Below are 21147 nucleotides of genomic sequence, written 5' to 3'. Positions count from 1 at the left end.
ATCTGGGTTATTCCAAATGGGGGTTTATTTAGATGGTGCAAGAGGAGTGTTTGTGATTTTTTAAAATTTCCACCAGGCTGTCAGAGCTGCTGCTATAGTTGGTGCTTTAAAACAGGAGTGTTTTTTGACTGTCTGATCTCAAAACAGTAGATCTGAAGTTCAAATGTCCTTACAAATTGTTTGTTCAATGTCTAGTCATATGTTTACTGATGGGTTTGGGTGAATCCAGTTGTATATATACAGTATTGAAGCTGATTAGCCAGAAAGCAGTGGTAGAAGTGTGGTGCTTCCAATCCTCCTTGTGTTTTTTGTTTCTGTAGGGTAGTCAATTTTATCCTTGGGGTCTTATTTTTCCAGTGAAATTTGGTGATGATTGAGTCTACAGATTTAAACCAGGTGAGGGTGGGTTGCATTGGAATCACTGAGAATAAGTAGTTTAGTTTAGGGAGTATAGTCATTTTAATTACTGGTATTTTGCCCATAATGGATAGTGGTAAGTTCATCTAATGTTGAAGATCGTCACTTATTTTTTTGGGTAATGGAGTGAAATTAAGACTAACTGGCTCTGACAGTCTGGGGGAAACATTCATGCCTAAATATGTGATGTGACTGGTGCATAAAGGGAGAGGTGATGTCTGGGGCGTCACATCCAAGCTATTATGATTTAATGAAAGAACAGATGATTCACTCAAGCTGATGGAGTATTCAGAAATATGAGAGAATGGATCAATAAGTTTAATTGTTTCCTGTAATGATGATTGAGGATCTTGTAAATACAGTAATATGTCATCTGCATAAAGATTTTGTGCTGTATGTTTAATGTTTGAACTCTTTAAAGGGGTCATCGAATAGCCATTTTTCCAGATTTTGTCAGCTATTTTAACAGAGAGTGGGCATTCTTTCTAGAAATGAATGACACCCCAGAATCATCCCCCTTTCTTCTGTGGGAAACAGGAAAAGCAGTACTTAGAGGGAAAATAATTTCATATTCCGTTTTCCTTGTTTTGTTTAATTTGATTTGCCAAATATTTACCAGATTTGTTACTATAATGAAATTCTTCTTGTCTGAGCCTATGAATCAGGAATTGAGTATGTTTGTTAATTATTGCATTTAGTTTTAATTTGTATTCCCTTAATTTGTTTTGGTTTCTTCTGTTTGATTATCTGATGTCTTGAAGTTGTTGATTTTTGTTCCAATTCTGCTTCTTGTTCTTTTTCTTTCCTTTTTTGTAAACTGAATATGAGATTATTTTCACTCTGCTTTTCCTGTTTCCCACAGAAGACAGGGGGATGATTCTGGGGTGTCATTCATTTCTAGAAAGAATGCCCACTCTCTGTTAAAATAGCTGACAAAATCTGGACCTTTTGAAAGAAAAATGTTAAAACGCCATCTGGTAGTAGGTTTATGAGGTTCACTTATATTCCATTTTAATGTTACTGGAGTGTGGTCGCTAATGGCAATAGGATGGATCTTTAATTCAGAAATATTTGATATGATAGAATTGCTAGTGAGAAAGAAATCAATGCGGGAATATGAGTGATGGACTGTTTTATGGTTTCTGCAGATTGCCAAATGCGTCTATTACTGGAACTGTTAGATCTCTCTGTTGCTGGTTTGAGAACTGTATTGAAATCACCTGCTATTATGACCGGACAGTTAGAAAGATTTGAAATGGAGGAAAATAATTTTTGAAAAAAGGAAGGGTCATCTGTGTTTGGTCTGTATAGATTACCAATTGTAACCTTGGTGTTTTTGATTGAAATGTTTATGATAATAAAACATCCCTCTGGGTCTATAACAGTAGAATTATGAACAAATGGGATTTTTTTTTATTTATTAAAATGCATACTCCACTTTGTTTTGTATTGTGTTGAGCTGAGAATAAATGATTGTACTCTGATGATTTAAAATTTTTCTTGATCTGAGTCTAATAGATGTGTTTATTGCAAAAGGCATATGTCAGCATGTAGTTTATTTAAATGATTCAAAACTTTGACCTTCTTTGCATGAGAACCCATTCCATGAACATTCCAGGTAGAAAATGTTATGAAAGTGAAATGTAAATTGTATAAATGTATAATGTATGAGTGCTGTGTATAGGTGTGTGTGTGTGTGTGTGTGTGTCTATGGAGTGTTGACCATGTGTACATGTGAAATGTGAATAACATTTTGATGTTGTTAGCAGACTAACATAAGGAAACCAAATGACAGTGTGTATGTAGAAAAACAACAATAAAAACAACAACAACAACAACAACAACAACAATACAAGGACCATTACATTTGGCGTAAGATCCAGGTGCAACATAAGAGCCTATTTCATGACTTAAAATGTGGAAAGATAGAGACAGATGGAGGGAGAAAGAGGGCGATGGAGGGAGAGAGAAGGGTACTAGGGACTGGTGTTGTCACGATACCATAAAAATGACTAACGATACTATAACAGCTGAAGTATCACGATACCATGCAGTATTCTGTTAATTTCTGTTAATTCTACAACATTAATCAAAATTTCATAAATGAAAACAGAAAGGATTTTTCTCTGAATACTTCGTTAATGTGAATCAGTGACTGACTATTGTTATCCATGAAATCACGCAAACAAAGCTCTTCATGTAAACAAAAATCTTCGCACTGCACAGAGGCTGAATGAAGTGGCATTTAGATGTGGTATTTATACATTTAGATTGTATTTATACTTGCATAAATAATGTTATGAGATTAATGTTTTAAATACGAAACTCTGAATATATTAGTATGTTGGGAAAGAATGTAATTTGTTGGGAAACTGAAAACCGCCAGCAGGTGGCAGCAAGTGTTCATGACTGAATCACTGAGTCATTCAAACGATTCTTTTAAAACAGCTGAATCCTTCAGGAGCGAATCAAATGACTGTTTTTATGAACGGCTTAGTGTATCAGTGATTCGCCGAAGCCAGCGCGGATTCATATTCGGAAACAGAAACGAAACAAAAACAGCACTCTTAACTCTTGCTCGTGTCATATTCAGATCAGATCAGAGACGGATCCCCTGCGAACACCTCGTCAAACTACACACTCATCGGCACAACACCACGGGAACCAAACAAGTCCTCTGCTCAATCTGACTTTGTTGCAGCCTAGATTTCGACACACTGTTTCCCTATTTAATACTGTAAAGCTGATTTGACACAATCTGCATTGTAAAAACCGCTATAGAAATAATGGTGAAATATTTTCCCCTGACCACTGGTATTGCGTTGACCAGTTAATCCATGAGTGTTAACTTTGAACAGCAACATTGGTGTTTTCATCATCCACCCTGGTGTTAATAGTTTACATTTTAAGTTTAGTGTTTAGTTTGTTAGTAACACTGTCAGGGTGTTAAAAATGTTAGGGAGTCGGGCTTGTAACCGAAAGGTTGTGGGTTTGAGTCTCAGGTCCGGCAGGGATTGAAGGTGGTGGGAGTGAATAACCAGCACTCTCTCCACCCTCAATACACGACTAAGGTGAGTCCCTTGAGCAAGACATTAAACCCCTGAATTTATGTCTAAAATTTTAGAGAAAGTTGTATCTGCTCAGCTGTGCTCATTCTTGCAAAAAAATGATATCTATGAAGAATTTCAGAGAGGAGTTAAAATTAACTCTTTACAATTTGTAGTGTTATGGAGTAATGTCTCTATCACAATATAACTGTCCACTTATGTAAAGTTTGTCCACAGAGATGGTTGCCTTTTTTCCTTCATTCATCATTTGCTTTCGGATCGGGAAGAGATGTTTTCAATGCTCCAGAATGTCCTTTGGGTATTGATCCTTGAGTCCGTAGTTTGTGTCTTTGAGTTGTCTTCCCTTGCCTCTGAACCAGCTCATTTTGTTTATGTTTTTTCATTTTGCGATGATTGGACGTGGGTGATTGTTATTGTTTTGAGATCTGATCGATGCACGCGGTGAAAGGTGATGTTCTGTACAGTTTCGGCTGGTAATTTGAGTTGCTTAATCATGAAGTCCTTAACTGATTTTTCGGGATCATCTGGCATGTCCCTCATGCAGCACGGTGATTTAGGTGATGTGGATGGTGTTGTACCTGTGCTGGTGAGTGAATCAGGACGGGGTCTTTTAGAGTTTGGGGTGAGGCTGCCTTTACTTTTTTGTTGTCATCTGGTTTGTCCTTGTTCATGGTGCTGTAAAGTCTGGTGTGATGCGTGTTGATACATTCCTCATGGTGATCCGGGTTGCAACGGAAAAAAAGTTTGTCTAGCAGTGGGGTGCCGCCATCTTAGATTGTGCACCAGATCTCGTTTGGTTCTCGCGATACTCAGCCATGCGGTGTGTTTGAGCACAGCTTTTTATCCAGACGCTGCCGACGCGAGGTGCCGACACCATCAGCTTTCGTAGCCGCTAGTTATTTGAAGTCGGCTTAGTGTTTCCCGGTCCAGCATTTACACGCCAAATCCCACCGTTCCCCGCGGGTCTCCCGCGAAACATTCTGACCGCCCACTCCCGCCTGCAGCAAAGGTAAAACCGCCTGCTCCAGCGAGATTTTGGGTTTGGGTTGGTTCCCCCAGGTCTCCCGGGAGCCCAAACCCAGTGCAGCCCTCCACTTCATCATCATGAATAATGATGAATAAAGGTCGATTCAAACCGATCATCCTCATGACAAGGAGCCGTTTAACTGTTCCAATTCAGATTGATTCAGTGAATCAGGAGCATCAGATCTGAGCTCCACTTGAACAGCAGCTTCAGGATTTCTGAGCGAACACAATCAGTTACAGCAGATGAAGATTCATTCTCATCAGATCTGTGTGAAAGGTGCTCATCCACTTGCCTGTTTTTTGAATCATCATCTTCATGCTGACAGATTAACCTCTGAAAACATCTGACAACAGATTGAATCTGATTATTACATATTATCACATCCAGCATCCAGAGTTTATTAAGACTGATAGATTCAGTATATGATTCTTTAAGATTGATCAGGACTCACCTGAAGATCCTTTTACGCTTCATCAAACAGATCAAGATGATGATGAGAAGAACAATGATGAAAACAGCTAAAAGCCACCAGAAGTGATCTGTGCAAGAGATAGAAAATACAATCACCTGATCAACTGAATCAATTAAAAAATTAACCAATGAAATCAGCTGGTATATGAACATGATGAAAAAAATATCAGGAAGCAAACCACAGACGTCACTCTTAATGTTTTACCTGAGTGCTGGCGATCTGGAGTCACTTCATTCACAACATCTTTACAAACACAATGATCACAAATATGAGAGAAAAGACTGAAAGTGTGTTGAGTGTGAATCAGATGTGCAGTGTTTTATTAGTGAATAATCAGACGTTTATCAGCTGAAACTCACCTGAGTTTGGAGTCACTGCAGTTTGATTCCTCACTGAAAAACACAAACACAATCATCATGATTCACTTGAAGATTCACAGAAGATTCAGTTCAACACAGAGTTTGATCTCAATCAGGACACACTGATGTGTTTTACTGCAGTGTTTCTCTCACCTCTGAACATGATCTCACGACTGAAATGAGTCTGAAATGAAGGAAAGAAGCATTAGAACATGTATAATAATTACATTAATATTAAACAGATGAATGTTGAGAGAGATAGAGTTGATTTATTACAGTAGAATCACAGATGATCTGATGATTCAGATTCACACAGTAAGAAGTGAAGAGACGATCAGATTTTACAGCTGTCGCAGGATCAATCATTCTTTGAGGATCTGATGGATCTGCTATCAGACGCCCGTCCTGAACAAATGACACACCATCAGATCATGTGTGTGAATAATAGTGTAGTTTGAGGACAGAAACACACTCACCTGTAAATACCAGCTCTGCTCACAATCAACACTGAGTGATTGATTCAGTATAACAGGCAGAATCACATACAGAAAACCCACTGGAGTCTGAATCTCTGCACACAACACGTTGATGATGTCCATTATTCAATAATGAAAAAGAGGAAATTCTGTACGAGACAAGGTTTTAATTAATAAACTTTATTTTTGTATGAATGTATGAAAGTATGTATTTGTGCATGATTAAAATCTTTAAAAGAATAATCAAATATAAAAATTCTTCACAGAGAGATATCACATGACATTAGCAGACTACATACACCTGCAATCATTTGTAGTTGTTTTATAGGCAGTAAACAAAACAAAAAAACAAGTTCTCAAAAAACAAAACAACAACAAAAACAAGCTCTCACTCCCGAAGTATAATTAAAGTGCCTTGTTTGTCACTATTAAGACATGTACCCTGTGTGTCACTATATTGACAAACTAGAAACCCAACTCATTCAATGAGAAATGTACAGAGAAAGGCATGGGAATTTTATTGTCCTGAAAATATTTATTGGGTAATTTTTTTTGTCATTATGACATATGTTGGAGTGTGATTTTCAACAGCCACAATCATCCACATTACACAGTTTTTAAACCTAATTATTTGATTTTGTCTGTTCTGTCTCTCTTGACTGATTTGTTTCCTGTTGTTGTTTGGATTTATCTAATGAGAGGTGATTGTGATCATGTTCACTCATTAAAACTTAAATTGCATGCTGTTCTACTGTATGGCTTCAGAAAGCTTGGAATTCCAGACAAGACATATTATACAGTTTTTTTTTTTTTTTTAGTTTTTGCATCAAAATAAACCTGTGACTGTACTTTTATCTGCCTGTTATGTGTTTTACACTGTTGAGAAGTGGTTAGGTTCAGGGTAGGGCTGGGTGTGGCTCTCCAAAACTATATATATATATATATATATATATATGTATGTATATATGCCAATCATAAACTTAATTACAGTAAACCTACATAGAGTACGTTGATTTATACTGATGGGATAATCAGGCAGAAACTGAACTCTTTAGAGTAAAGTAGTCTAACCACTTTTTACGTGAATAGTCGTTATTTTTTCGATTGAAAACACGGCAGTCCAACAAGGTTTTCTGAACCGGACATCATTAGACAACAGGGGTTGATTCCGTGTAAAAGCAGCTCTTACCGTGAATCGCGGAAGAACAGAACTCGGTGTAGGTCACAGAACCAACATAAGGCTTCTTAGAAAACAAACAAAACCACAAAACCTTAATAGATCACATGTTTTATATGAAATCCGGCGATTTGGTCAGAAAAAAACACGAGAACTGCTGCTGCTTTTTTTCCTTTCACTTTTGATCTGGTGTTGGTGTGGAACTCTTCTTCCGGTCTCTGTTCCACACAACTGATCATGCGTTCAACATTCACATGAGCTAATGATGTTAAATTAATGATCCGCACTGTTAGACTTCTCAGTTGTTAAAGGTCTGACAAATTACATAAACTGTATCGTAGATACAAGTGTATTATAGTTTGTAGTTTGGCTCGACGAAGCGGAGATTAAACGTCATCAGTGGGAGTTTGACACTGCACATCTGGCGCCTCCTGTCGGACACCAACACACATCAGCACTGACAAACTTCATTCGCTGTGCCATAAACACAATTACAGACACATTTTTATCTGTCTTTTATGGTGTAGACAAATAAAGTGATGTTGTACAGTCCCAGACTGCATGTTTATTGGAAATAGCCATTAAACATTTACACATTCCCAACCAGATCATCTTTACCTTCAGAGTCATTCACAAACTGTGCTGAAAATCCCGTCTCTAATGCTACATTTTAAAATGAAATATAATGTTTAAAATCTGTCAGAAATCATTTTTATTTAGTATTTTTGTCTATCTCCATATCCCATCTGTGCTTTAAATACATTTGTTTTTCAAAATAAATCTATAATATTTCAGATACAATGCACATTTTAGTCCCCACGTCCCTGGTTTTTACTCAGTCCCGTTATTCTAACACAGTCCCCCCTCTGGAAAACCATTCTACAACATCTGGATCTTATGAAGGCAATTAAATGACCGAAAACATGTGGTCTAATTTCTTTTTCATGTATTTGATAATTTTATCGTTAATCTCAATCCTATACTCATATATAGTAAGAAAGGAAAGGAAAGGAAGGAAAATGACTTGACGTGTGGGCAAGTATGGTCCCAGATTTGTGCTGTGCATTTAATCCCTCCAAGTGCACTCACACACACACACACACACACACACAGTATTGTCATCTGATATTCAATTCTAAAATGCATATTTTTCTGTATGTTTTGACATTCTTTCCACACTGAGACAATATTTTTGCCCAGATAAAACTAAAAGTAGTTGTTCCTGTTCCTTGTTTTTTATATCACTCCTGCAAGTATGACAGAAAATGTACTTGTAATTTCTGTCCCGTGGCAATTATGCATTAGACCCAAACATGGAATGATGTTTGAGTGTGGCCTACACTGTAAGAACACAGAAAAACTGAAAAGCTTTATTAAAGCTGAAAAGCTTTAATAACATTATTTGTTAAGTTCTAAGCCCTTACTTTGAGCTATTAAAAATGCAGGTGAAACACCTGTAACAAAACAAAACAAAACAAAAACAAACAAACTTATTTTTACTATTTTAATTTTGTCATTATTTAATAATAAATTATAAAAAAATATATATTAAGTCATAGACTTCCATTGTTGTTTTCGTATATGTTTTGTTTTTTTAATGACATTTAAATTTTTAATTTATTTATAAAATCACATTTAAAACAACTTTAGTTGTCCAAAGTGCTGTACATAAAACATAAAACATAATTACAGCATTTAAAAATGCACAGACCCAATCACTGTGTTAGTATTGCATAGGCTTCACCCAACAATAAAATCTATATATCCTTATAACAACCCAATCACATATCCTTAAAAGCATGGGAGAAATGAGTTTTTAACAGATGTTTAAATTCAGACACTGATAGAGGCAGTTCTGATAGAGAGGGGCAGAGTTTTCCATAATTTGGGGCCAGCAACAGAGAAGGCTCTGTGTCCCCTACACTTCAGTCTGGCTCCGGGGACCCACAACATACGTGTCATCTGAGATCTGAGTGATCTGACAGGATTGTGGACAGTGAGCATCTCTGAAAGATATTGAGGAGCAAACCCATTTATAGCTTTGCACACAAAGAGCAAAATTATAAACTCAATTCGGTACTGCAACAGTAACCAGTGCAGCGAGTGTATGATGGAAGGTGTGATATGTGCTCATTTGTGACGGCCCGTAAGCAAACAGGAAGCCGCATTCTGAACCAACTGAAGTCGATGTATAGATGATTTCACAGTCAAGTATAAAAAACAGATTTTTAGCGTCGTGGACTTGATATAAGATAAGGGTGCCCAAATCAATTGTGCTCAAATCAGTTTTGCCATTGATCCAAACAAAAAAACTTGTGTTTTATCGTTATTTAGATTTACAGTAGAATTATCATCACGTTTAAGTGGTGTAGAGCGTAGCAATGATACGATAAACCAAATCACCTAAATGTAGATCCTATGGTAACATATACAGTGAAAACAAAATCCATGCCAAGGTTGATCCCTGGGGAACACCACATGTAGAATTCACTACAGAAGAGGAATATACTTACCAATACTGACTGAAAATCTTCTGTTATTCAGAAAAGATGGAAACAGTGCCCTAATGCCAATACAATGCTCCAAACTAAACAGTGGTCAACAAAATCAAATGCAGAGCTAAGGTCTAACAAAGGTCTAAAGCCATAATATTGCCCTCATCAGTAATAATTAAAATATCATTAAAAGCCTTCAGAAGGACAGACTCTGTGCTGTGCAAACTTTTAAAACCAGACTGAAAAACGTCAGAAACACCACTAATACTCAAATAGTTCTGCAGTTGCAAAAGTACTATTTTTTCTTAAAATTTTCAGTAGAAATGGGAGATTGGAAATTGGTCTAAAATTTGAGTGAATTGCAGGATCAAGTGAAGGCTTCTTACAGATAGGTAATATAGACAATAATTTAAAACAGTCCGGTACAATCCCTGTTAGAAGACATCGGTTTATAATGGTCACTAAATCTGAACCAATAACCTCAAATGTTTGTTTAACAAACCGTGACGGCACAACATCGTGACGGGGAAAAGTGGATTTTAATTTTAAGGTGATTTCTCTGCATGTCTGTACAGAAACTCATTTTAAATTCACTCCACTGAATATTGGATAAAACTGGACCTTAAACAGGGCTTACTGTAACTGAGCCTTAACACTATACACTTCTATGAAATACTTGAGGAAATTTTCAAATAATAAAGTCAAAGTCTCTGGGAATATCTGCACTGGGGGATTTAACACTACAGTGGGTACGAAAAGTATTCAGACCCCCTTAAATTTTTCACTCTTTGTTATATTGCAGCCATTTGCTAAAATCATGCAAGTTCATTTTTTTCCTCATTAATGTACACACAGCACCCCATATTGACAGAAAAACACAGAATTGTTGACATTTTTGCAGATTTATTAAAAAAGAAAAACTGAAATATCACATGGTCCTAAGTATTCAGACCCTTTGCTCAGTATTTAGAAAAAGCACCTTTTGATCTAATACAGCCATGAGTCTTTTTGGGAAAGATGCAACAAGTTTTTCACACCTGAATTTAGGGATCCTCTCCATTCCTCCTTGCAGTTCTGTTCTGTCAGGTTGGATGGTAAACGTTGGTGGACAGCCATTTTTAGGTCTCTCCAGAGATGCTCAATTGGGTTTAAGTCAGGGCTCTGGCTGGGCCATTCAAGAACAGTCACGGAGTTGTTGTGAAGCCACTCCTTCGTTATTTTAGCTGTTTGCTTAAGGCCATTGTCTTGTTGGATGGTAAACCTTCGGCCCAGTCTGAGGTCCTGAGCACTCTGGAGAAGGTTTTCGTCCAGGATATCCCTGTACTTGGCCGCATTCATCTTTCCCTCGATTGCAACCAGTCGTCCTGTCCCTGCAGCTGAAAAACACCCCCACAGCATGATGCTGCCACCACCATGCTTCACTGTTGGGACTGTATTGGACAGGTGATGAGCAGTGCCTGGTTTTCTCCACACATACCGCTTAGAATTAAGGCCAAAAAGTTCTATCTTGGTCTCATCAGACCAGAGAATCTTATTTCTCACCATCTTGGAGTTCTTCAGGTGCTTTTTAGCAAACTGTGTCTTGCACTGAGGAGAGGCTTCCGTCGGGCCACTCTGCCATAAAGCCCCGACTGGTGGAGGGCTGCAGTGATGGTTGACTTTCTACAACTTTCTCCCATCTCCCGACTGCATCTCTGGAGCTCAGCCACAGTGATCTTTGGGTTCATCTTTACCTTTCTCACTAGGGTTCTTCTCCCCCGATAGCTCAGTTCGGCCGGACGGCCAGCTCTAGGAAGGGTTCTGTCTCAACGTCTTCCATTTAAGGATTATGGAGGCCACTGTGCTCTTAGGAACCTTAAGTGCAGCAGAAATGTTTTTGTAACCTTGTCCAGATCTGTGCCTTGCCACAATTCTGTCTCTGAGCTCTTCAGGCAGTTCCTTTGACCTCATGATTCTCATTTGCTCTGACATGCACTGTGAGCTGTAAGGTCTTATATAGACAGGTGTGTGGCTTTCCTAATCAAGTCCAATCAGTATAATCAAACACAGCTGGACTCAAATGAAGGTGTAGAACCATCTCAAGGATGATCAGAAGAAATGGACAGCACCTGAGTTAAATATATTAGTGTCACAGCAAAGGGTCTGAATACTTAGGACCATGTGATATTTCAGTTTTTCTTTTTTAATAAATCTGCAAAAATTCTGTTTTTTTCTGTCAATATGGGGTGTGTGTACATTAATGAAGAAAAAAACTGAACTGCAATATAACAAAGAGTGAAAAATTTAAGGGGGTCTGAATACTTTCCGTACCTACTGTAAATCAGCAGCTGAGAATAGTGTTCTGGAGCAATGAGGATTTTTGGCAATGATATCTGATAAGTGTCCTTAACAGCCTGTTGAAATGTGTGAGTGACGAGTCCCTCAGGATTTCATAGGACACTTGAAGCCCATCTTTCTTCCACCTTCGTTCACACTGGTGACACTGCTGTCTAAGCGCCCAAATATCACTGTTCATCCATAGCTGTGATTTTTGCTTTAAAATAATACGTTTACATGGCGTCTAAAATATTAGAGCACCTATTATTAAAGAAATACACCTGATCCTCGACATGTATGTCAGAGCTGACAGGATCTAAAGTAAGAGGTTGGTGAGTCTCCAAGTACATTTCAGAGAAGTCATTTCTGGACTCTTGAGTTGATGTGGTACATGGTGGAGAAGACAACAGAGATGAGAACAGTACAGGCATATGATCAGAAAGAGGGGCATTACATGTCTCAATATCAGCGATAAACAAACTATAGATCAAGACCAGACTGAGGCAGTGAGTGGAGCCTTTGCACAAAGTTCAGAGAGGATGTAAAAAGTCTTTAGCTAAGGCATTAGCACCACAACAAACATGAACATTAAAATCAGTATTAAAATATAATCATATTTAGTCAGAAATTCAAATTTGTTATTGGTTGCTGGTGGTCGATACATTAAAGTGATCAAAACAGGTCTAACAGAGTCCAGTTGGATTTACTGTGCCTTAAAACAAATAAAGTTTGAGGTGGATAACAGTTTGCATTGCAGCATATTTCTAAAAATCATCACAAGTCCTCCTCCTCGGCCAGTTTGACGGGGAGATTTAAAAACGTCTCTAAATAAAGTACTGAGTATTATGAGTAAGTCTAGATTAAACAAGACTAGAAACTCAGAGTGACTCTGTACTGCTGCTACACCAGACACAAGAGATGAACACAAACACTCAGCGCTGAAGCTGAGGCTGATCTTTATAGTGAGTGTAATTGTCTGCAGGTGTAAACACAGTCAGTGAAATGGAGCATGAGAAGTGTGGTGTGTGGTGACCTGTGGAATCTGTGTAGTGTGAGTCAGTGTAGTGAGAGGGAGACACCTGCTGGAGAGCAGACAGAAACACACGGATTCGTTTCATTCCTCTTACCAATTTATTTTTTTTTTTTAAAAAAAAAAAGTTAAACCACCATTTTGTTTAATTAACTTTGGTTCATTGTTTATCCCACTGTTTAATAAATTGCATCATAGAAAATAAAAAAATACACTTTCTGTATATAAACACTGATTTTTTAAAGGATAAATGTTATTTTTTCACCTTAAAACCAATAATTTCTTTAAATAAACACCTGCCTGAGGGGAAAATGAAGGAATTTGTTGACATATTTTTAAACATGCTTTTAGTTTTGGTAACAGGACAGAAAATGAAATAAAGTTTCCTGAGATTTACCAGTACAGATTTTGAATAGTCAAATATGTGTATTACTAGATTCACTCTTAAAAAAATATAGAAAATGTACTTTTTGGAGGAGTTTTGGAAGCAAATAGCACCCATTTGGTGGAAAGTTTTGAGTTCTGAAACGTACAGCATGTTTTTGTCACGTCAACAGATCAAGGGAACACTGGTTTCTTAGTTCATCACCCCTTTAAGTGACATCACTTACAGCGCTGGATCACGAGAGTAATGTCGACTTTCTGTGTCACATCATGTCTTTATGAGAAAAGGAAACAGCTGTTAGTGTTTGATGTTCAGTTGTGTTGGACATTTGTAAGAGTTTTTGTGTTTTTCCTTATGGCTTTTCGTGTGTGTCTTTTTATTCAAATGACTGTGACAAATAACTCCTCTAATTATCACTTTCCATGATTAAAAATAAGATATAGGCTACTGAATCGTGCACACGTCATAATATGAGAATAAGAAACTGCAGCGAGCTATTCTGCAAAACTGAACGGGTTTTCCCCTTTGACCTCCAAGAAATCAAATTCACAGAATAATTCAGATTTAGATTCACGTTCTTCACACCTGTGTGATATTTTTAGTGAAACACACTGACTTTCACTGCACTGAGACGCTTTTCAAAAGATCTTCCTTCAGTGTTTCAGAGTAATTCAAGTCACAGGAAACTGCTGAATATACAACACTGAAACATGAACAGTGGCCTCATTTACTTTTCCAGAAGACGTTTAATACGTTTCAGAAGTAAATATCGAGCAGTTCATCACAGAGCCAACAATATTCATATACATGAACCTAGATAAAGAAAACATGACACACTGTGGTTTTTAAAAGAAAACAAAACATAAAACAGCCTTTTGCTTTGTTCTTTCTATTAAATCAAATCAAATCAAATTTTATTTCTATAGCACAAATAAAAACACAATAGCTGAGCATTGTGCTGGACAAAAAAAAAAAAAAAGACAAAAATAAGGAAGTTCACATCAAATTTAAAATAATCAAATACAGTTTATTGTTGGATGACCTTAATAGTCTAACAGGGTTGTTTTGATTTCAAACATCAGAGGTATATTTTGGAGTGAATGCATTCAGAGCTTTAAAAACAAAAAGCAGAATTTTGAAAGAAATATGATCAAATCTCCGAGTGCCAGTCAAACGTCTGACCGCTGCATTTTCAATAATCTGTAGATGAATAATATTGGACTGACTCATTCAGAGCTTTACAATAGTCAAGTCTAGATGAAATGGATGCACGAATCACTCTCAAAGTCATTTTTCTGTAGGGGCAAATAAATTTGTGTGTCATCAGCATAAAAGTAAAATGACACCCCACCCACCTAAAAACACACGTATCACACAATCCCCTGAATCAACAGACATCAGGATATCATTAAAAACTTTTAATCCAGCTGACTCAGTACTGTGGTGTTTTCTAAACCCAGACTGGAATTCTTCAAAAGCACTGTTTAGCTCCAGAAAACTCTGCAGTTGTTCCAACACAACTTTCTCCAAAATGTTAGAAACAATTTTTAAAACTGAACAAACTAATACATTAAAGATACATCATATTTTCCCACATTAGTCTTGCTTCATGACAGATTCATGCAAACAAACATTAAATATGATGACGACAGGCTAAAATATAATGAAAATGTGATGGAGTGCATTAATAAAAATGATTTTTCTAGTTTATGGTCATTAAATGTCTTTCCTGAGGTGAATGTGACATTATAGATCTGAAGCTGATTGATTATCTTTCTGCGGCTGAAACTAGCAATCTGTCAGCACACATTACAGAGCTTCAAAACCACATTGATTGACTGAATTTAGTGATAAAACAATTTGAAAGCTGAAGATGACTGTGCTCTGGAAACAGACGTGAAAGAAAAACAAGGTGTCGCTCGTTCAGTTTGAACAGATGTTAAAAATGAGCTGTGATGTTGATTCAAACCATCAGATGGCGACCATCATCTGAACACTGAACCGATTCACTGAACACTGATTCCTGGAGCATCAGATCAGAGCGACACCAGATCCCTGTAGAAAACAGGTTCAGTCACACGACAGCAGATGCAGATTCAGCAGTTTACAACATCATCTGTCTGATTCAGCTCTTAAATGATCATGTGATTCAATAAATCAGTTCACTTATCATTTGATTCACTCACCTGTTGTCTGGATCATCATCCTGCTGCTGACGGATGAACTGTGATTTCCTCCGAAAACACCTGAAAACAGACCGACACTTGTTATCACATATTACCTGTTTATTCAGAGAGATTTTAAAGTTGAGATCAAATTAATATAATAATTGGTTAAAGATTATAAAATGAATGATAATGTGATTGGTGATGACATGAGCTCTAGTGAACTACAGTATAATATGTAATGACTGAAGAATCGTGTTAGGAGAGATCAGCCTCAAATCACCTGAGGATCCTTTTACGCAGCAAGAAACAGATCAAGATGAGGATGAGGATGATGATGAAGAGAGCAAACAGACACCACCACTGATCTATACATGCAAGAGACAATAAATTAAACTGGATGACTGAATACGTAACTGATGAAAGCAGATGATCAATAAAATATTAAATATTAGAAAGCAAAAGCACAGAGGTTTACCTTGGAGATCTGGAGTCACTTCATTCACAACATCTTTACAAACACAATGATCACAAATATGAGAGAAATACTGAAAGTGTGTTGAGTGTGAATCAGATGTGCAGTGTTTTATTAGTGAATAATCAGACGTTTATCAGCTGAAACTCACCTGAGTTTGGAGTCACTGCAGTTTGATTCCTCACTGAAAAACACAAACACAATCATCATGATTCACTTGAAGATTCACAGAAGATTCAGTTCAACACAGAGTTTTTACTAAAGTGATTCTCTCACCTCTGAAGATGGTGTCCAGTCTGAACTGTGATGACAGAAAGATTCATTAGAGCAGCATTTATAGTGTTCATGAATCTTAAATTGATTTAAGAGTTTAATGTAAAATAATAATAATATTAATATTACATCTGTTAATTAATTAATTTACATCTGTTAATGTATGAAAAAACAGTTTTGAGGGTAATGCATTACAAATAATGTAATCAGATTGTTTTTTTCAGGCAACTAGAAAATTAATTAACTTCTTTTAAGTTTATAATGAAATATCTGAGTTACTTTTTCAAACAAACAGTCAGTTTGTCTTCCAGTTACTTTGTTTTCCCATATATTGATGTACAGCTCTTGTGTTTCATGTTGAGAGACTTTTCCTTCGGCCTGAGGATGATTCATTTTACTTTCAGTGTGCCATTACAGATGACGAAAATAAAACTTAATAAAAATATAAATAAATAAATAAGCAAGCCCAGCTCAGGTGACAAAAAGTAATGCAAAAGTAACATGATGATTTACTTTCCCTAACAAGTTACTAAGTGACACAATCAGTCGCTGTTTTCTGTGGGCGATGCAACACTGTAACACTCTGTACAGCCGCCTTGTCACAATTCTGTATTGTTAAAGGCAGTATATAAATAAAGGTGATTTGTTTTGATTTTGTAATGCATTCATTTTGAAAGTTCAACACTGGTGAAAACACAAATGCTGAGAGAGAAATGATTTACTCCTGAAGTATCGCAGTGGATCTCATGACGAAGTTCGTCCACACAGCGAGACGTGACGAGACGATCAGAGGAGACAGAAATAACCGGATCAATCAGTCTGTGTGGATTCTCTGGAAGTGCCATCAGACGCCCGTCCTGATCAAATAAAGCATGATTATGAGTTTGATGATGAATAATGGTGTGGTTTGAGGACAGAAACACACTGTCACCTGTGAGTACCAGAGCTGTTCACAGTCAGACTGATGGAAGTGAGTGAATCTGTCAGCAGGAACTCTGAACTCAAACCCGTCTGAGATCTGAATCTCTGCACACGTCACATTCACACTGCTCTCCATCATCTCCATCATCCAACACTGACAAACAGAGGGATTTCTGTGACAAACAGAATGACAGAACTTTTGCAATGAAATGAGGGTGAGATTTTAGGGCAGAGATCTGTAATAGCTGCTGGCTAAGAAGAAGCTTTTGTTATTTGTATTGCTCATGGCAAACTAGTTTCAGTTTGAGACCACATTGCAAAGACTACTTGATCTTGCAGGTAGGGCTGGACGATATGGCCAAAAAAATTATATTATATATTTTTTTCATATCAGTTGATATTGATAATTATCACAATAATATGTCAGATTATCATCTTTCAAGTTTAAAGGCAGATTTTTGCTCCAATGTAAAAGTTGTAAAAAAAACAAACGGTTAATTGTGGTTATTGTTTATGGTCAGAACATGACAAACACTTCACGTTTTGGAATTTTTTACTATTTTCAAGTAATTTTTCCTTAACTTAATCTTAATAATAATAATAAAAATTCTTAGTTCTGCATGTTCTAATGAGTATATATAACACTTTTTTGTCTCTTAGAAATACACATTTGATAGTAGCTTGAGCAGATGTAGCTTTATGTTCATTATCAAAATCAGTAATATATTTTTTTTTTATAAAGAATAGAATTCAAATAGAGAGTGCTAGAGTCAGACGGTCAAATAAAGGTGGAAGGGATGTGTTTTTAGCCGATTCTTGAAGATGGTTTAGGACTCAGCTGTTCGGATTGAGTTGGGCAGCTCATTCCACCCAGGAAGGACATTTAAGGCAAAAGTGATATTGTGCCTCTTTGGGATTGACAATAAAGTGACGTTCACTTGAAGAACGCAAGCTTCTAAAGGCACATAAGTCTGAAGTAGTGAATTTAGGTAAAGGCGGTGCAGAGCCAGTGATGGTTTTGTAGGCAAACATTAATGCCTTGAACTTTATGCGAGCAGCTATTGGTAGCCAGTGCAAATTAATGAAGAGAGGTGTAACGTGTGCTCTTTGTGGCTCATTAAAGACTGATTTCCAGCCGCATTATGGATTAATTGTAAAGGTTTGATTGAACTGGCTGGAAGACCTGCCAAGAGAGCACTGCAATAGTCCAGTCTGAAACAAGAGACTGAACAAGAGGCTGCAAAGCATGTTCAAAGGAAAGGGAGTCCTGAAGCATTTGATCAGCGCCGCCAACTACAATGTCCAGCAAAACATCAGAATAGTTGAACAACGGTGAAATATTGGCTGGTGTGTACTGCCGAATGTCCAGCAGATGGTCCCTGGTAAAACTAATTGGAGGCATGTAACTAAAAACAGGACAAACTAACAAAAACATAAAAACAACACGAAGAACGCCACCGGCAGCCATCAGCGGCACCATCTTGGAATATATATATATATATATATATTGAGCTCTTGTTATTGTTTATCGAGGAAATTTCTATTGCATGAAAATTATCGTTATCAATTTATCGCCCTACTTGCAGGTTTGCACTGCACAACATCAGAAAGCTCAGGCCTTTTCTGACAGAGCAGGCTGCACAGGTTTTTGTCCAGGCCCTTGGACTTCCATTATGCACATTCAAACCTCCACAAACGATTTAGAATGCAGCAGCACAACTGATCTTCAACGAGCCCAAAAGGGCTAACCTATCTTTTAACCTATCTTATCTCCATGTGCTGGCTTTTAAGCACTCTTTTAATGAAATACTTCAGGAAACACTCGAGTGAACAGCTTTGGTTTTCTGCATTATCCAGAACAATGAGCATGTGTTTGCCATTCGCTCACACAGTTCTCTTTGTGAATCTGAACTGCTGGCAGTCGTGGGTGTAAATGCGGTCGAACAGGAAACGTCATCCAAGTGTATTTTTAGACACCTATCTTCCAGGAGAAGTTGGTTGCAGTCTCAAACACACAGCAACAGGCACACGCTTGGTTTCACAATTAAAATGTTGCAGATGTTTTTGTGTAATGACCTTAAACAGGGCTCTGAAATTAGTTCATGACAGCATTCGTTAGTTTAATACTGCATTTTATGAAATGCAAAAATTTGATTCGAGTAAAAAATGTATTTATCGTAACTGACATCAAAGCTACTATACCAGCGGTTTTATGAACCGGAATAAGCTTAATGAGGTGTTAAAAGCACCGTGATGAGCTTTTTGAGGCTTTGAGCGACAGCAATGCATATGAAGTACATTTTATTTTTATTGTGTAAAATGTTTAACCTATTAGTTAGAATTGGAATTCATTTAGATGTGATTTAACCACCTGTTAACTGTAGGCCCACTTAGCAATATCTTAGTCTAAACCTAAAATAATCTTGACAAGCTACATTTGAAACCTTAAAGATTCTAGTTTTCATATTTGGTGACAGATTTTTGATACATTTTACAGAGCAACTGTAATTTATTCATTACGACAAGAGTACTCATCAGAGTCAGACAGCAAGTTTTGGTTTTTAACCTGTTTTGAAATATTAATGCACATGTACAATTAGTAAAACCACCACTCATTTTCATGACAAGTATTAAAATGATAACACCAATAATATTTTGGAGAAAAGAAAGGGATACATTTTTTTTATATAAATAATAAATATCTGCATTTGTAGTGAAGCATGACCTATAATGCACATCCGGGGTTCTCGCGTGCAAATCGTACCTGTTTGTGCAGAGTTGTTTTCCACCCCAGTTTGATCCTGAAACGGCGAACGCCCGCACACGTTGCATATATTTTCCGGGTTCGGGAGATTCTCAGACATCCTGTAGAGTCATATGTAAATGAAGCTTTCACACACATCTTCAGCGCCTGCGCTGCTTCTGTCTACTGCGAGAAGATGTTTCAGTCTGCAAACAAACACACACAAACCGGCGCAGGGTTGCATTCTTCCTTTCAGATGGTTGAATTGCACTTTTCAAAGAGACAATAACAGGAGATTTTAATTGTGGTCTAGTCTGGGTTTTCATCACTTGTGTAGCTGAACTATAGTGGACTAACCTGTGGTTAGAAGAGGCAGGTAGATTTGCAGACATTTAGCTAACATGCAGTACAAATCTCTCGTTTTGTGATAAATGAGTCACATAATAGTGAACTGTGCGTCATGTAAACCGCACTGAACCACAAAGAAGGAAATGTGTCATGTTATTCATATAAAAACAATGCTGATATTGTCACAATTACTGTTTCATCAAGTTAATTCATAAGTTAATAATTTTCACTAGACTTGGCACGTTTGCTGAGAATATTCAACTTGCATTTAATGTTAAGGATTTACTTGTGTTACCCTAAAGCATAAATGATTGAGAAGCGCCCATTTGTTAGCAGCAAAGTGCTGACGTCGACGCCACGACAAAGAGAAAATGTGGTTTGGAAGCTTTTGACTCATAGATGTAGTAATGCATACTCAAAAACATGTCACATGGCTTTCTAGGAGAATCATCTCCATGACCAACTGCAGTATTTATAAACGCATGAATGAAATGATTGAATGGAAACACTAGTGTATTACAGTATTCCAGCACTTACGTAAGAAAAGAAGACATCCAAAAAGCTGCATCTCAGGAGTCGTGTTTGCATTTTGGGTCTAAAACACAGCAGAGAACACAAGACAGTATAATATCATGTAAGAGAAGATATTAAAGGCACAATATGTACGTTTTTGCCGCTAGAGGGCGCAAATCCAAAACACTCAGAGAAACAAAGGCGTAGTTTGATGCAATCTGATGATAAACCATGTCCATGGATGAGCTAATGCATTAGAGACTTATTAAGGTGACTGTAGTATGAAGCAGGGTGGGGCTGAACGTCGTTGTCTAATAAAATGCACTTTAAACATATGAAAGTGTCTTTGGAGTTTCCATGTTTTCTACAAAATAAAACCAGACAAATCAAGGGTCTGTGACGTCACTGGCAGGCGACGCAATGACACAGTCCGTTACACTAGTTAAAATTGCTTATTTGTCTGGATTTAAACATTCTTCAAAACATT

General features: G+C 37.2%; 2 protein-coding genes across 3 annotated transcripts in view; one reads left to right on the top strand and one right to left on the bottom strand.

The window, feature by feature from the left end:
* LOC127162127 (GTPase IMAP family member 5) overlaps positions 1-21147 on the top strand; it is a 269255-nt gene that overhangs the window by 230106 nt on the left and 18002 nt on the right. The window lies entirely within an intron of this gene.
* LOC127162064 (uncharacterized) lies at positions 1856-19930 on the bottom strand. Of its 2 annotated transcripts, XM_051104848.1 has the most exons (9): positions 19821-19930; positions 17067-17229; positions 5620-5748; positions 5497-5527; positions 5344-5376; positions 5189-5227; positions 4964-5051; positions 4805-4855; positions 1856-4727 (listed from the first exon to the last, which is right to left on the bottom strand). In XM_051104848.1, exons 1-9 carry the CDS (start codon positions 19886-19888, stop codon positions 4631-4633), a joined length of 699 nt encoding a protein of 232 aa, XP_050960805.1. In that variant the 5' UTR covers positions 19889-19930; the 3' UTR covers positions 1856-4630. The 2 variants fall into 2 exon arrangements, with proteins under 2 accessions (XP_050960805.1, XP_050960813.1); XM_051104856.1 differs by lacking the exons at positions 17067-17229; positions 19821-19930 and adding exons at positions 5820-5968; positions 7009-7382 and having other exon boundaries at positions 1856-4855.

Source organism: Labeo rohita, chromosome 3 (assembly GCF_022985175.1).
Source record: "Labeo rohita strain BAU-BD-2019 chromosome 3, IGBB_LRoh.1.0, whole genome shotgun sequence".
Classification (NCBI taxonomy): Eukaryota; Metazoa; Chordata; class Actinopteri; order Cypriniformes; family Cyprinidae; genus Labeo; species Labeo rohita.
Note: the sequence above shows the minus strand (reverse complement) of the source record. Positions and strands in the feature narration are given on the sequence as shown.

Excerpts from the sequence above, each read along its gene's own strand:
- LOC127162064 (XM_051104848.1), bottom strand. The coding sequence starts at position 19,888 with ATGCAACGTGTGCGGGCGTTCGCCGTTTCAGGATCAAACTGGGGTGGA. Across the intron at positions 5,377-5,496 it reads TCGTGAGATCATGTTCAGAG|TGAGGAATCAAACTGCAGTG; the intron begins GTGAGAGAAACA and ends TGTGTTTTTCAG. Across the intron at positions 4,856-4,963 it reads AAGCGTAAAAGGATCTTCAG|ATGTTTTCAGAGGTTAATCT; the intron begins GTGAGTCCTGAT and ends ATCTGTTGTCAG.